The following is a 15,397-nucleotide window of genomic DNA, read 5'->3' on the forward strand; positions in this document are numbered from 1 at the left end:
GGCCCATCCTCCAGACTTGTACCCGTTAAGTTAGTTTGAAAAGATGTTCAATAAAACCATGTTGTTCGTTGTCTATGTTCACAACTTGAGCCACAACGGCTGTTTTTAATGCTGTGGCCGTAACAATGCAACATGTGCAATTGTAATGAAGACAAATTATCATATCACTTTATTTGTCGATAAAGTAGCCTGCTTCTAATTATATATATGTAATGTTCCATAAGTCTCGTGGTTAACTGATGTCAGAGTTCTTTATGTATAGTGATGTAATGGTGGAAGCAGATGTTGAGTTTTGTAAAAAGCACACAGAGACCAATTCACTGCAAGGACACTTTAATTTAGCAATAAATATTCACATCTCAAATCTCTATTCCTTCAGTTCACATAATACATACACAAAGAAAAAATTGAAATCATTTGTTTTAAATGATATCAATAAGTGCACTGACATAGAAACTTTTTTTAGGCTTTAATTTATATCAAGGTAATTCATTCTTTCACCTTCAGTCGGAAATAATAAGAAAATTAAAAAAAGTTGATATTTTCCGTATGGCCAACGTCTCCCTGTCTTTTCTCCTGTATGTACACACGTAGTGGCACTCACATGCACGCACCTGAATAGTTCATCCCATAAGCCTATGTATAGTATAATATGTACATTCAGATTTATACAGTACAATCTATTCAATAAGTGCAGATATATTCATGCAAGAAAAAAGACACATTAAAAAGAAAAGGCTAGCCAACACATATAAAATCTTCATCTGACATCCTTAACTCTCTCCAAACCTCCTAAAAATCCTTTTTGATTTAGATCTTCTTAAACGTTGCCATCTCTTTCAGAAGTTAACCCCTTACTTTCTCCACTTATTCAGAATACTATGTGTTCCCTTAGTAATCAATGGCACTGAAGGTGAACAACATCAGTGCTCAATGCATCCTTCAAAGCTGCAGTAGCAAAAAGGGGTAACAGTTACACAAGGCCCACAGAAAAAAGGGGAATACATCAAGTACCTGCAGGCTATTTTACATTCTTGACTCTTGTTGTTGTTTAAACAAGAAGCCCTCAGTGGGATGCTAGAGCATCAAAAAATGTATTAAGAGGATTTTCTAAAAGTGGCAGAAGAGGGAGGATCAGAAGAAGGCCATTTCTGACTTAAGACATCACGTGTGCAAAACCACAAAACCTCATGTAAAAGCGTGCTTCTTCAAAACATAGAAAACACACAATGGCTAAATCTGATGATGGCGAAGAAGCAAGCGTCGAGGGAGTCTGTCCAATTTCCACAAAAGCTTTTTTTCTTCAAAAATATTTAAATAAAAATTCAACGATAACTCAGATCTATCTTTTAAAGGGGCCCTATTCTGCTGATGTTCAGGTGTATATCAGTATGTAGTGTTTCTACTTTAAAGAGTCCTCTCCTGATGATGTTCAGGTGTATATCAGTATGTAGTGTCTCTACTTTAAAGAGTCCTCTCCTGCTGATGTTCAGGTGTATATCAGTATGTAGTGTCTCTACTTTAAAGAGTCCTCTCCTGCTGATGTTCAGGTGTATATCAGTATGTAGTGTCTCTACTTTAAAGAGTCCTCTCTTGCTGATGTTCAGGTGTATATCAGTATGCAGTGTCTCTACTTTAAAGAGTCCTCTCCTGCTGATGTTCAGGTGTATATCAGTATGTAGTGTCTACTTTAAAGAGTCCTCTCCTGCTGATGTTCAAGTGTATATCAGTATGTAGTGTCTCTACTGGGACACGTCTCCATACTTTAATGTTCAAAAAGCTCTGCCTGTGCTGCAGCACCTATTTTCACCCTCTGTCTGAAACCAGAGCCCAGTCTGCTCTGATTGGTTAGCTGGCCGGCTCTGTTTTGATTGGTCAACCGCTTAGAGATGTCCCGCCCCGGGGTCAACTCATTTGAGAAAAATTGCTTGTTGGTGTTAACATTTTAAACAAAACTAAACCTCATTCATTTTCCACAACCAATAATACTAATAATTAAAAAGGCGAATGGAAAGCGTGGTACAATGGAAATAAATCACACTTCACATATCGCAACACCCTCGAGAAGTCGTGGCAAACTGAGGGAATTCATATGTTCATATACTCTCTATAACCATGTACAAACATCTGCTGATATAATTAATCACTGATCAAAACAATTAGTGTACAATATTCATCATACTCGTAGCAGGTATATTATAATATCAATAAAACGGCAAGAAGCTTCAGAAACATTCAAAATATATGATTGATTGTATTTCCCAGACCCCGTTATGAAGCCAGGTGGCTCCTGTTGACATGTAAAAGTACATTAAGCAAAAAGACCTTCAGGAAACCGTGCACTGGCTTTAAGACAAAGCAACAAATCTCTGGTCTTCTTTCAAAAAAAAAAAAGAAGATGCCTCTCAGCAAAGCAGAACTTTCAAAAGTTGACAAAGACATCATGAAGCCAAGTAAATTATTGCAAAGTCAAGGGACATTGATTTTTTTAGCAACTTTCTTCTGTTTTTAAATCCCAAACTCCGCTGGAATGTCGTTATTTACATCCCTGTGTAAAAAGCTGGATATATGATCGTTTTTTCCCCACATCTCCGTACTGTACATGTAAATAGTCTCAAACAGACTCAACTAGACGTTTACAATTGAGGCGATAAATATATCTAGATATAGATTCATCTTAAATTACATGGCTATATAACTCTTTTAAATATTTATTCATATATGTGTGTGTGCAGGTTTCAAAGACGTGTGCACATGCTCCTCCGCTCTAGCTGTGCTCTGTATCTCCGCCTACATGTGTGGGAAGCGGAGGTGAAAGTAACAGAGACGAAGCAAGCTGCGTTTCCTCTTGTCGCTGGCGCTGCTGCTGCTCTCCGTGCGGGCTGACTTGGTCCTGGACCTGGACCTGCCCACCTCCTCCCCCCTGTAATCTGACCTCTGACCCCTGGGGCCCCACGCCCTGCTCACACCACGGTGCTTATCCGGTTGAGGGGTTTGGATTTGGAGCTGCCCCCTGTACCTGTCGCTCCGGCCCCCGTCACCTGCGGCCCCTGCTGAGGCAGCCCGGGGTGCTGGGGGGGGAGAGGGGAGAGAGGTGTAAGAGGGGTAAGGGGGGACAAAGGGGGGGGTAAAGGGGAATGTGGTGGGGGAGGTGGGATAGAAGAAAGAGCAGGGTACTGGGGCAGATACGGGCCGGCGCTCGCCGCGTGATGCGCAGCGTTGACGGAGGCGGACGGCAGGTTGTGGGGCAGAGTGCCGAAGATGAAGTGTGTTTGGTGGACGGAGTGGGAGGCCGGGTGGGGCGTGTGCACGTGTCCGGGGTGGGTTTGGGAGTGAGCGTGGGGGTGGGGGTGGGAGTGAGACAAGGTGAGGGGGAGTTTGGTACCAGGCAGGCCCCCCCCTCTGATGGAGTGGTACAGAGTAAACTGAGGGTTCGGGGAGTGTTGGGAGAGAGGAGAAAGGGGGGGGGGACACCCCACTACCATGTTGCCGTAACGACCCGGTAGCCCATGCTGGGAGAGCTGGGAGAGATGGGCCAGCGGCGGGTGGGCTCCAAGCGGCGGACGACAGTGTAGCGGGCCTCTCTGCATAGCGTGGGGGGGGACGCCTTGCAGGGGCGGGGGGACAGTCTGCACATGGAAGCGATGGTGATGGTAGTACGGTGGGGGGGGCTGCACGCCACCCAAGTGACAGTACTGAGCGTGCAGCGCCTGGATCTTGGAAGGGCCCCCCCCATCCATCTGGCACAGCGAGGATGGGGAGTGAGGAGGGGGCCCTCCCGTAGTCGGCGGGGGGACAGGAGCGGGGTACGGTGGCCCCGGTGGAATGAGGGGCCCAGGTGGTTTGGCGCGTTTGCTGCCGAAGAGAGATCCCAGGAAGGAGCCGCTGCTGCTGTTGTTGTTGCTGCTGCTGCTGATGATTCCCCCCCCAGGACCGCTCCCCCCCGCTCCTGCTCTCTCTACACTGCTGGAGACTCCCCCCCCAACTCCTGTCCCCGCAGTGGTGTGTTGCTGCCCCGGCCCACCCCCCACCCCCGATCCGGGGCTCAGGATAGGGCGGTGAGGCCGGAAGTCTTCTGTGGCGTAGCAGCCGGGCAGCTGGTAGCGCTGGTGAGGCACCGGGCTGCTAATGATGGAACCCTGGAGGGGGGAAACCAACTTATGTTTCAGAAAAATCACTGAGATTGTTAAAGATTATTTGCAGTTAAGATTCTAGTCCTATAATGTGTTATAAACAAACTTAAAATGCATCATTATTTGCTAAACATGGAGACGCAGCGTTCAGTTATTATGCTCCAAATATCGGGAACAAACTCCCAGAAACCTTCAGGTCCGTTGGAACTCTGACTGCCTTTCAATCCAGGCTGAAGACTTTTCTTTTTGCCACTGCTTTTAATTGAACTATTCATATCTTACACTGCACCTATTATTCTTTTAATGTTTATTTCATTAGCTTTTTAATGACTGTTTTAAATGCCATTTTCTTAATGTCTTTCATTTTTTTTTAAAGCACTTTGAATTGCCTTGTAATAGCGCTGTATAATTACACTTATAAGCCCTTATAAATATTCATATAGCTTTCAAACAAAAGAAGTAACACATTACTCGTCGATATTCCTATTACTACAATTAATTAGAATCTTCTAATAATGTTTAATGGGATTATAAATTACTGGTGAATTGTTTGTTAAAAGTAAAGTAAAAACACATTATATGTCTATGCAAGAAAAATGTTGAACAAATAATTGTAACATTACTTAGAATGAACACAGAGCCATGTTAAAGGGTGTCAGTGCAGGTTAGAAACAAGAGGAAACAAGCATGCATCTAAACACAAACACACACAGACGCCATCTTTAATAATGTTTGCACACTATACGCACATTGAGGGACAATGACGCACCACGACGGGGAGATGAGGGCCTTTTAAAGGTTAGAGTAGGCCTGTCACGATAACTCATTTTTACTGACGTTATATTCCCAAACTGCATTCCAGATTGTGATTTTAAGACACGTTTGAAAAAATACTGTAAGAAGATAATGTACAAATGCTAATCGTACAATAATTAAATATAGTAAAATATAGGTAATTTCCGTATTTTGTACGATTAGTCGATAACGTAAAAATGATCGAGGCCATGTTTGTATATAGTAAGAGACATCGATAAAATACTTATGGTGACAGGCCGAGGTTACAGGTGAACATCGAGTCTCTCAGACTTACTTCCATGGTACTGTCCAGAGAACCAACACTGTTCCTGCGACCACGTTTCCCTGCAGCCCCACCAGGAAGAGGAAAGTTAGCAACGGGCAAAGATTGGAAAATGTGTTCACAGAAAAAAGATAGAAAGTGCAAAAGCTTTGTGTCAGTGAGAAAAAGAAACAGGATGCAGAAATAGAGATAGAAATAAAATCATTTTGGAAGCTACTCAATAGAGTGGTTCAGGAATGAGTCCTAAAACAGGAAATGAATTAGCATGTTTGCACTTCCTGGTTCACTTGTCTTGAAATCAATGGTATTTTGAACTTGTTTTTGTTTGTTAGCCTGAAATAGGGTCTGTAGTTAAGAGATTTTAAAGTTTTGTACCACGACAAAATACGTCGGTAAATACCCGGCTGGTCAATTTAAAAATGGCGGTTGCTAACAAGTGTCTAAATGAGACGACTAACAACATCATGCCCTAACATTAGCCGCCTTTAGCTTAGCGGTGGTGATGAGAAGTCATGTGACCGTGCTGTAGTTCCTTTATAGCCCAACATTAGCCATCTTTAGCTTAGCGGTGGTGACGTGAAGTCATGTGACCGTGCTGTAGTTCCTTTATAGCTCAACATTAGCCACCTTTAGCTTAGCGGTGGTGACGTGAAGTCATGTGACCGTGCTGTAGTTCCTTTATAGCTCAACATTAGCCACCTTTAGCTTAGCGATGGTGACGAGAAGTCATGTGACCGTGCTGTTGTTCCTTTATAGCCCAACATTAGCCACCTTTAGCTTAGCGATGGTGTTGAGAAGTCATGTGACCGTGCTGTAGTTCCCTTATAGCCTATTATTGCTTTTTACTTTACAAAAATCATCAAGTGGTGTTAATATGTGGAGATTATCCTGCTGAGCAACACGTGTCAGATTCATAAACGTTTCTTTGCCACAGATCTTATTTTCTGCAATAAACAAAAAGCCATAAGAAAAATCCTGTTGTCTTTTTGTTAAAGGGGAACCAAAGAGATGCTAACTTCTCGTCGGCCTTCAAACACATATCAACTGTGTCTCTGGGGTTCTGTTTCCTCACCTGCGTCCGATAGGTCCCTGAGAGATGAGCTGAGCGCGGTGCGTTTGAGACCATCACCCACTGAGTCATCAAAACTGTTCCTCCCCAGGGTGCCGTTCACAAGATCGCTCTTCCCACTCACACCTCCTGTGAGCAGGCTGGGCCGCATCACACCTTTCTGTTTCTCCAACTCCGCTGTGAAGAAACGCAAAGGGCACGGGGCGAATTTATAATCAGTGCGAGACATGCTAGGGAGAATAATTTAAAGCAGTAAAACCAGAACTCCATCTCTTGATAAAGATATGCTTTAATGATATCTATAGGGGCATCACGCCCACTTACAGCAAGTTATAGTCAATGGTCAAAGAATAACTTTTACTTAAGTTAAAGTATAAATACCAGTCTAAAAAATACCTAATTTAAAAGTAAAATAAATCAAGTTTACTTAAGTAAAAGTTTTAGCAGCGATACTGACACGCGCACATTTAAAAGTGATATTTTACAATATTATATTATTCTGTTTCTCACAAATATGTATGCAAGTATGTTCTAATGTTTTAGTTCATGAGGCAATTTTAAATACTTACATATTTGTATTTATATTACTGGATTGGTTTTGGGGAAAGAAATCAATTCATGCTTATTTTCTAAGATTTTGAATAGATTCACAACTTGCAAAGTATGTTTTACAAAAGGGGATTAATGTTGCTATTCATTTATAATAATCCTATAAAGCAGGACAACTTTTTTTAAGCATTAATACTCCATTTATTTTCTAAATTGCCTAGTTTCTGAGAGATAAAGGGGAATTAACTATAAGCGTGAAATAATTATAGTAAAGTAAAATCTGCAATATTTGCCTCCAAAATGTAGTGGCATAAAATAATCAAGAAAAGTAAAAGTATGTCATAATTGTGGTTAAATACAGTATCTGATTAAATGTGGTTGTAGTTGACGGTGATGGCCAGCAGGGGGCAGACTCACATTCCACCCTGTATTTCTCCATCTCCTGCACTTCAGCGATGCTCTCCCTGAGGTCGCTCACAAAGCGGGTTCGGTCCTGCTGACTGGGGGCCATGAACACGATCAGGACCTTCCTCTCCCCCTCGAGCACGGCGGTGGTGAGGCGGATACCGTGAGGGTAGTCTGAGGGGTGAGAACACAGAGGAATAAAACACTGAATAATCATAGAGCAGGGGTTTCAACCTCAAGGCCTGCGTGCCAAATCTGGCCCGTGACTTAATAATAATAATAATAATAGATGACATTTGTATAGCGCCCTTCAAGGGACCCAAGGCAGCTTTACATAGTGAACAAATAAACAAACAAACAAACAAACAAAAGGGGCAAATAAAAAAGTAAAAATTAAATAAAGCAGTAGGAGTGGAAGCAGGGGGACTGTGATGGGTTAGGGGTCAAAGGCCGTGGTGAACAGGTGAGTTTTTAATGATGACTTGAAGATGTCCAGAAGATGTGACTTCACTTGATGTGGCCCGTAAGAGCTTGCAAAGAATAAAATAAGTTTATTATACGGTTACATGCTGCTTTACAGAAGCATGTTGTCCATAAACTACATGTCCCACAATGCATCTCATTTTGTGCGCACTGAAGAGACTTTAAATTATTTGCAATTATTTGCCCAGACGTTATTAATTATGAAGTTATTATCCTATCCGATAATAATCCAATGCAGAGACAATAATGTAATATAATACATTATTTTATGATATATTTATCTATGTATATTTATATAGTCTTAAAGTTACAACCGGCCCTTTGAGTGCAACCATAATGCTGATGTAGCCCGCCGTGACATTGAGTTTGACTCCCCTGTCATAGAGGGTAAGTAAAAGTAGGAAAGTAAAAGGAGAACGTTTCTCACATGAGTTCTGGAACATGTGCACCTGCATCTCCACCAGAGGGAACGATTGTCTGAAACTGTAAGTCACTGAGGTTTTCTTCTTCTGGAAGATTTTGGTCACCTGTGGGGAAAGATATTACATTACATCAAATCAGGGCCATTCAATTGGCGGCCCGCGGGCCAGATCCGGCCCCGGGGTGATATGTACTGGCCCTTTGAGTATAATGTTGAAAAGGAATCTACTTTTTAAAGATTTTTTTTTGGGCCAGAGAGCCTTTATTCCAGAGAGGGTGTTTCATTGAGAGATAGAGGGGAAGACATTGCCTGAAAACTTTGGCGGGCTCGGGTTTGGAACCCACCTACTAGCTACTGTAGTGACAACCCACCTACTAGCTACTGTAGTGACAAACCACCTACTAGCTACTGTAGAGACAACCCACCTACTAGCTACTGTAGTGACAAACCACCTACTAGCTACTGTAGAGACAACCCACCTACTAGCTACTGTAGTGACAACCCACCTACTAGCTACTGTAGTGACAACCCACCTACTAGCTACTGTAGTGACAACCCACCTACTAGCTACTGTAGTGACAAACCACCTACTAGCTACTGTAGTGACAACCCACCTACTAGCTACTGTAGTGACAACCCACCTACTAGCTACTGTAGTGACAACCCACCTACTAGCTACTATAGTGACAACCCACCTACTAGCTACTGTAGTGACAACCCACCTACTAGCTACTGTAGTGACAACCCACCTACTAGCTACTATAGTGACAACCCACCTACTAGCTACTGTAGTGACAACCCACCTACTAGCTACTGTAGTGACAACCCACCTACTAGCTACTGTAGTGACAACCCACCTACTAGCTACTGTAGTGACAACCCACCTACTAGCTACTGTAGTGACAACCCACCTACTAGCTACTGTAGTGACAACCCACCTACTAGCTACTGTAGTGACAACCCACCTACTAGCTGCTGTAGTGACAACCCACCTACTAGCTACTGTAGTGACAACCCACCTACTAGCTACTGTAGAGACAACCCACCTACTAGCTACTATAGTGACAACCCACCTACTAGCTACTGTAGTGACAACCCACCTACTAGCTACTGTAGAGACAACCCACCTACTAGCTACTATAGTGACAACCCACCTACTAGCTACTGTAGAGACAACCCACCTACTAGCTACTATAGTGACAACCCACCTACTAGCTACTGTAGTGACAACCCACCTACTAGCTGCTGTAGTGACAACCCACCTACTAGCTACTGTAGTGACAACCCACCTACTAGCTACTGTAGTGACAACTCCTGTCATTGATTGCATCTCTGCGTGAATGATTAGATAATTTCACCTAAATTAAATGAAATGATGTTGATGGTTAAATTAGCTTCACATGAACTTGCCATTTAGATCTAGAAAGGCCTTGGGGCTGTGTTGTTTGATTTAATGAAACACAATATATGCACTCCACTATGCTGTTGGAGTATTAACTGTATCTGAAGCTCTTAATGTGATTGCTCATATATCAAGCCATCTTTTTCCCAGCCCCTTGCTTTGGATCATTTTCATCAACCGGCCCCATTCCAAACTAATTGAATAGCCCTGCATTACATGTCATTTGTTAGACGCTTTTATCCAAAGCAACTTACACACATTCAGTACTGTGGACAATCCCCACAGGAGCAATTTGGGGTGAAGAAGTGTGTTGCCCAGGGACACAACGACATGCTGACTGCCGTGGGACTTGAACTTGCTATCCCCTGATTCAAAGTCCATCACACTATCCACTGAGCCACAGCCTCAATGCTCAGATCTACGGCATTTTGTAAATTATTTTGTGATTTTTTTAAAAGTCTAGTCGAAAGAAAACATCCAAAATGTACATGTAGGTGTTTATTCTATGAACCTTGTCTATTTGAGTCCGTAGATTTATCCGAAATTCACCCAAAGTTAGCACTACGTAATTTGCATATTTGTGCTGTATTGTATTTTCTAATTAATGGAGATTTGACCCAAATATATCAAATAAATTAAATGTTTTTGAAACTGGTTTTTATCCAATGTTCACATTTCTGTTCTGAGAAGTTATGCTTTTAATGTGCAATTCATATCGTGAGTTGTATATTTTGCACAACGTATGTGATTATTATTAAATATTTATTCTATGTAATTTATTAGTATTTTTCTCATATTTGATCAAATAATGTCTCATTTTCATATATTTCAACATAAAATTTCAGAAAACTTGTAAAACAAATAAGAATTCCCTTTATTTAAAGTCAGGAAGTTTCATGGTGATATCTATTAGTTGAAAATGTTATGAATAAAAGCTGAAGTGAAAGTGGTCCTCACCACCAGGAGGTCGTTGAACAGGAACACCTCCCTCTGGTGCACGCCCGTCCTCTGGGGTCTGTTGGGGTCTGGCACCTCGTACAGCTGGCAGCAGCACACCAGCCGGCGGTGGGGCAGCGACAGCACCTACAGACAGATACAGCACAAATAAATGAATAAAATTTAAACCATAGTCGTGGCAACATGTCACAAAGCATTGTATGTTGCTCACAGGCTTCTTGCCCACAATGACTCTCTCCACTGCCTGCACTTGGGACACGTGGTCATCGTTGGTGCGCAGCTCCCACTTCTGGATCCGCTGGTAGATCCCCACCAGCAGGTCCCGCGGGATGTCCTGCCCGTTGTCCACTCCTTCAGAGGGGAGGGGGGCAAGGAGAGGGAGGGGGTTAGGAAATTATGTTTGTTTTAAACAACAAATTATCAATTTTAAAGTGCATCTGATGCAAAAAGTATTGGAACGTTTATCGAACACAGGAGGCAACAAGATGCATCTGAGATCCCATTTAGTCTAGGGATTACATTACATGTTATTTGTTGGACACTTTTATCCAAAGCGACTTACATACATTCAGTACTGTGGACAATCCCCACAGGAGCAATTTGGGGTGAAGTGTCTCAGGGACACAACGACATGCTGACTGCTGTGGGACTCGAACTTGCTATCCCCTGATTCGAAGTCCAGCACACTACCCACTGAGCCACAGCCTCCTCCATATGTTTCTATAATGAGTTTTCTGGGCTTTAAACAGAAGCTTAATCAGAAATAGTCCATTTAGGCTACTGGTTCCCAATATGGGTATTTCCTGTAAAGGTTTTATTGATGAGAAGTGGTGGAAGAGAACTTCTTTATAAATATATGGTCAAGATTTCATTCATTTAAATGCAGAAAAAAATAAATAGATATATATTTCTTAATGTTTGGATTATGAATTAGAATCAGAATCAGAATACCTTTATTCGTCCCACAGAGAGATAAAGAGATATTAATGTATTTTAAAAAATCGCTCAGGTTAAGGAAACAATGAATAAAGGAAGATATTATATGACCATCTCGTCCGGCAATAATAATATCGGCATGCGTCAGAGAAAAGAAAACACAGAATTAAAAAAAAGGAACCTATAAAATATGTTTCATTGTTTAAAGAAACCAAAAGAGAATTCCATTAACATTCTGCTCAAAACTTCCTCCTTTTACAGAAACTTTATGTAGAATATAATATTTTTAAATGAGTTTAACCAACTTGTACATCTGGCAGACTAGCAAGGGTAGCAACCTTTAGTCGAGTTGTTGACAAATGCCCAAATCCCTTCTTGAAGTCAACCTGGTTATATTTATTCATCCTTCATGTTTTTTTTGTATTATTGAAATGAAGAAATGTTTTGTTTTGGGGGGCGAGGGATTTTAGGGCACCTTGTTTGATTGACAGCAGCCTGCAGGCTAGTGTTGGAGTGACACCGTAGGGAACAAGAGAGAAAGTAAACAAACTGCAGCCTCCACGTTTGAAACAGAAAACATGTCAGTGACGCTGAAGAGAAGCAGATCACCGTGATGATGTTAATGTGCAGCTGAGAGTTCATTATCTCTGCAGCTGCAAACTGACACAACACTTTATCACAGTTAATGTTTGGATGGTCGCTCTTTTAGACATGTGTTCAAGGCAAATAAGAACGAGACGGTAGCAGAAATGCTTAGAGGGGCTCAGTGTGACTTCCAAATAAAGTTCTCCTTCGACGTAGACTGGAACGATATTCTGTCAATTTAAAGGTGACCTATCATGCAAAATGCACTTGTGTACGTCTTGTATATGAATATGTGTCCCCGGTGTTCCAGGGAACTCACCAAGTGTCAGAAAACACAACCCTCTCTATTTTCCTCCATACCCAAATCTCTTAAAAAGGGGCTGCAACGGATCTGATACAGACTGATCCAGATTTGAACACTTCTATGACATCACAGAAGTTGCGCTACGGCTATTGGGCCAACTCCACCAATCAGGAGGAGACAGCCACGGACATTGCCGTTCGAAAGCGCTGGAGACGCTGTAGTACATATTTCAGGCCACCAGATGGTGCTGTTCTCACAGAATCAGAGCATGAAAGGCAGTGTTAAATTGAGCGAAATGAGGAATGGCTAAAATGCATGATCTGTTTGGTATTTTGAAAAATGAAAAGTATAAATATGCCTTATATAGGTATGGTCCTACACTATATTATTCAAATATAGCATGATAGGTCCACTTTAAAGAGGCCCTATGGTGTTTTGGGGGGGTTTCACCTTTCCTGTAATGTGTTCTATAGGTTTTGGCGCATGTGAATGGTCTGCAAAGGGTCAAATCTAAAGTTCCCTCCAGATTGAATTGACTTTGTTTACGTCTATAACATAGTGACATCAACATGTAACACTTGTTCTTTAATTATAAGGGGACTAATGGTTCCCTTATATAGATGCGTGAGACTTCCGCCCATAAAGACATCGCTCATACTGCCTAGTTTGTGTTTAAAGTGTGTGTGTCCTTTTATGAAATCCTTGTGTTCCCTCCAGAGGGAGTTTCTCTAACAGACATTCCCTTCCTGAAACGCGTTCATTGGACTCCTTTGTTTACCTCGGGAACATAGTGACATCACAAACACTTGCTCTTTTGTTATAAGGGGACTAAAGTGTGTGTGTGTCTTTTCTGCCCGTAAGCACCTCTCAGGTTCTTGACGAAGTCCTCCAGCTTCATCTTCCTCTCCGCCTTCACGTTGGGGCTGTACATGTCCGTGTTGAGGAGGATGATGGCGAAGGCCAGGATGAAGATGGTGTCCGGGTTCTGGAACTGCCGGACCAGCGTGGGATTACACACACAGTACCTCTGACTGAGAGGAGACAGGAAGAACACGTTAAAATACAGTGGGGTAAAGTAAGTACATTTACTTAAGTACTATTTTGAGGGACTTGTGCTGTACACGAGTATCTCCATTTTATAATATGGTGTACCTCTACTCCACTACATGTATTTAATACCTTTAGTTACTTCACAGATCTGGATGAATGATGTGAAATATAATCAAGTGTTAAATCAGACTTTAGTTCCACCTGGAGTAAATCCACAAGCTACCCTGCAGTATACAAAGTCATTCAAACTAGCTGCACCTTTACCAGCTTTGAGAACACTTTCATGATCAATCATTATAAAACATATCATATATATTATTCTGAAATGGACCAATCTGCACAATGACTACTTTTACTGTCGCTACTTTAACTATATTTTGATGAGAATACTTTTCTACTTTTACTTGAGGAACATTTTGAATGTAGGACTTTTACTGTAACAGAGTATTATACACTCTGGTACTTCTACTTTTACTCAAGAACAAGATCTGAGTACTTCTACTTTTACTCAAGTACACTATCTGAGTACCTCTCCCATCTCTGTTTAAACACACACACACACACACACACACACACACACACACACACACACACACACACACACACACACACACACACACACACACACACACACACACACACACACACACACACACACACACACACACACACACACACACACACACACACACACACACACACACACACACACACACACACACACACACACACACACACACACACACACACACACACACACACACACACACACACACACACACACACACACACACACACACACACACACACACACACACACACACACACACACACACACACACACACACACACACACACACACACACACACACACACACACACACACACACACACACACACACCTGAACGCCTCGATGAGCCGCTCCACCTTCTGAGCCTCTCCCTGAACTTTAATCTGAGCCTGGAACTTCCTGAGAGCGTCGTCCAGGTCCATCCCTGAGAAGTCCATCTCATCCACCACACAGCTGCAACACAACGCACAGGGTCACATCTCATATCAGAGTCAGACAATTCAAGTCACATTTTGTTATTAAACAGATTTCAAAGATTGAAGTTGACCAAAGTGCAGTACAGACCAGAGCAGGTCGCTTCACATCAGACGGGACAATCGACTCTCTTAAAATATCACATATTATCATATACCAAAAATATGTGTGTGGGGAGAGGATTGCCTCAAGGTAGAATTAATTTAGACATGAAATGATCTGTTTTGAAAGTTACTTTAATGCTTTACCCACACAATTATTATTTGCATAATAATGTCCTTCAAAAAAGCAAGTTTTAAAAGATAAGAACATGTGTTATGAGTACGGCTGCTCGATTATGTCAAAAATCATAATCTCGATTATTTGGGTCAATAATTGATATCACGATTATTAAAAACGATTATCCATTTACTTTGACAACATCCAAAAAAAAAAAAAAAAAAAAATGTTATCAGTATGTTTTTAACAGTTTATTACCCTGAACTTTAAGTATAATTCAACTGAAAAACAAATAATAAAAAAAAATGATGGTTTTATTTTGATTACGTTGTTTTCGAAATCGTTGCAAGCCAAAATCGTAATTGCAATTGAAATACGATTAATTGAGCAGCCCTAGTTATGAGTCTATATCTGTATTATGTCCATATTAAAGGAATACTTCACCCACAAATGATCATTAATATATATCCATTATATTACCTTGAATTCTTAAAGAACATTTTGTTTTTCTCGCATGCATCCAAGGTGAAGAAATACAAAAATGGGAATTGAAGGGGAAATGCTTGATGTTATATAACAGCAAAACTACTTCCACATAAAGTCTTGTGCTTGTGCAGGCTTGTTACTATTCTTTGCACTTTTGATTGGAAATAGTTAGTGAGCATTTAACTGGATGAGTGAGATCTGGATTATGCTGCCCGAGCTGTGTGAGAGTTATAATATAATGTTACGTATTTACCTCCGTGTACTTCAATTCAAC

The 15,397-nt window shown here is 41.5% G+C and overlaps 1 protein-coding gene across 1 annotated transcript in view; it reads right to left on the minus strand.

The window, feature by feature from the left end:
* Positions 1 to 316: 316 nt before the first annotated feature.
* The window catches only part of LOC307035455 (IQ motif and SEC7 domain-containing protein 1-like), a 69,069-nt gene continuing 53,988 nt past the window's right edge, over positions 317 to 15,397 (minus strand). Inside the window, 9 exon segments of the mRNA XM_079674759.1 lie at positions 317 to 4,139; positions 5,224 to 5,273; positions 6,284 to 6,457; positions 7,247 to 7,408; positions 8,145 to 8,244; positions 10,498 to 10,623; positions 10,709 to 10,848; positions 13,187 to 13,353; positions 14,275 to 14,397. Of these exon segments, the coding sequence (XP_079530885.1) occupies positions 2,964 to 4,139; positions 5,224 to 5,273; positions 6,284 to 6,457; positions 7,247 to 7,408; positions 8,145 to 8,244; positions 10,498 to 10,623; positions 10,709 to 10,848; positions 13,187 to 13,353; positions 14,275 to 14,397 (2,218 nt within the window). The 3' untranslated portion in view covers positions 317 to 2,963.

The sequence above is a fragment of the Notothenia rossii genome (assembly GCF_949606895.1).
Source record: "Notothenia rossii genome assembly, chromosome: 4".
Taxonomy (NCBI): Eukaryota; Metazoa; Chordata; class Actinopteri; order Perciformes; family Nototheniidae; genus Notothenia; species Notothenia rossii.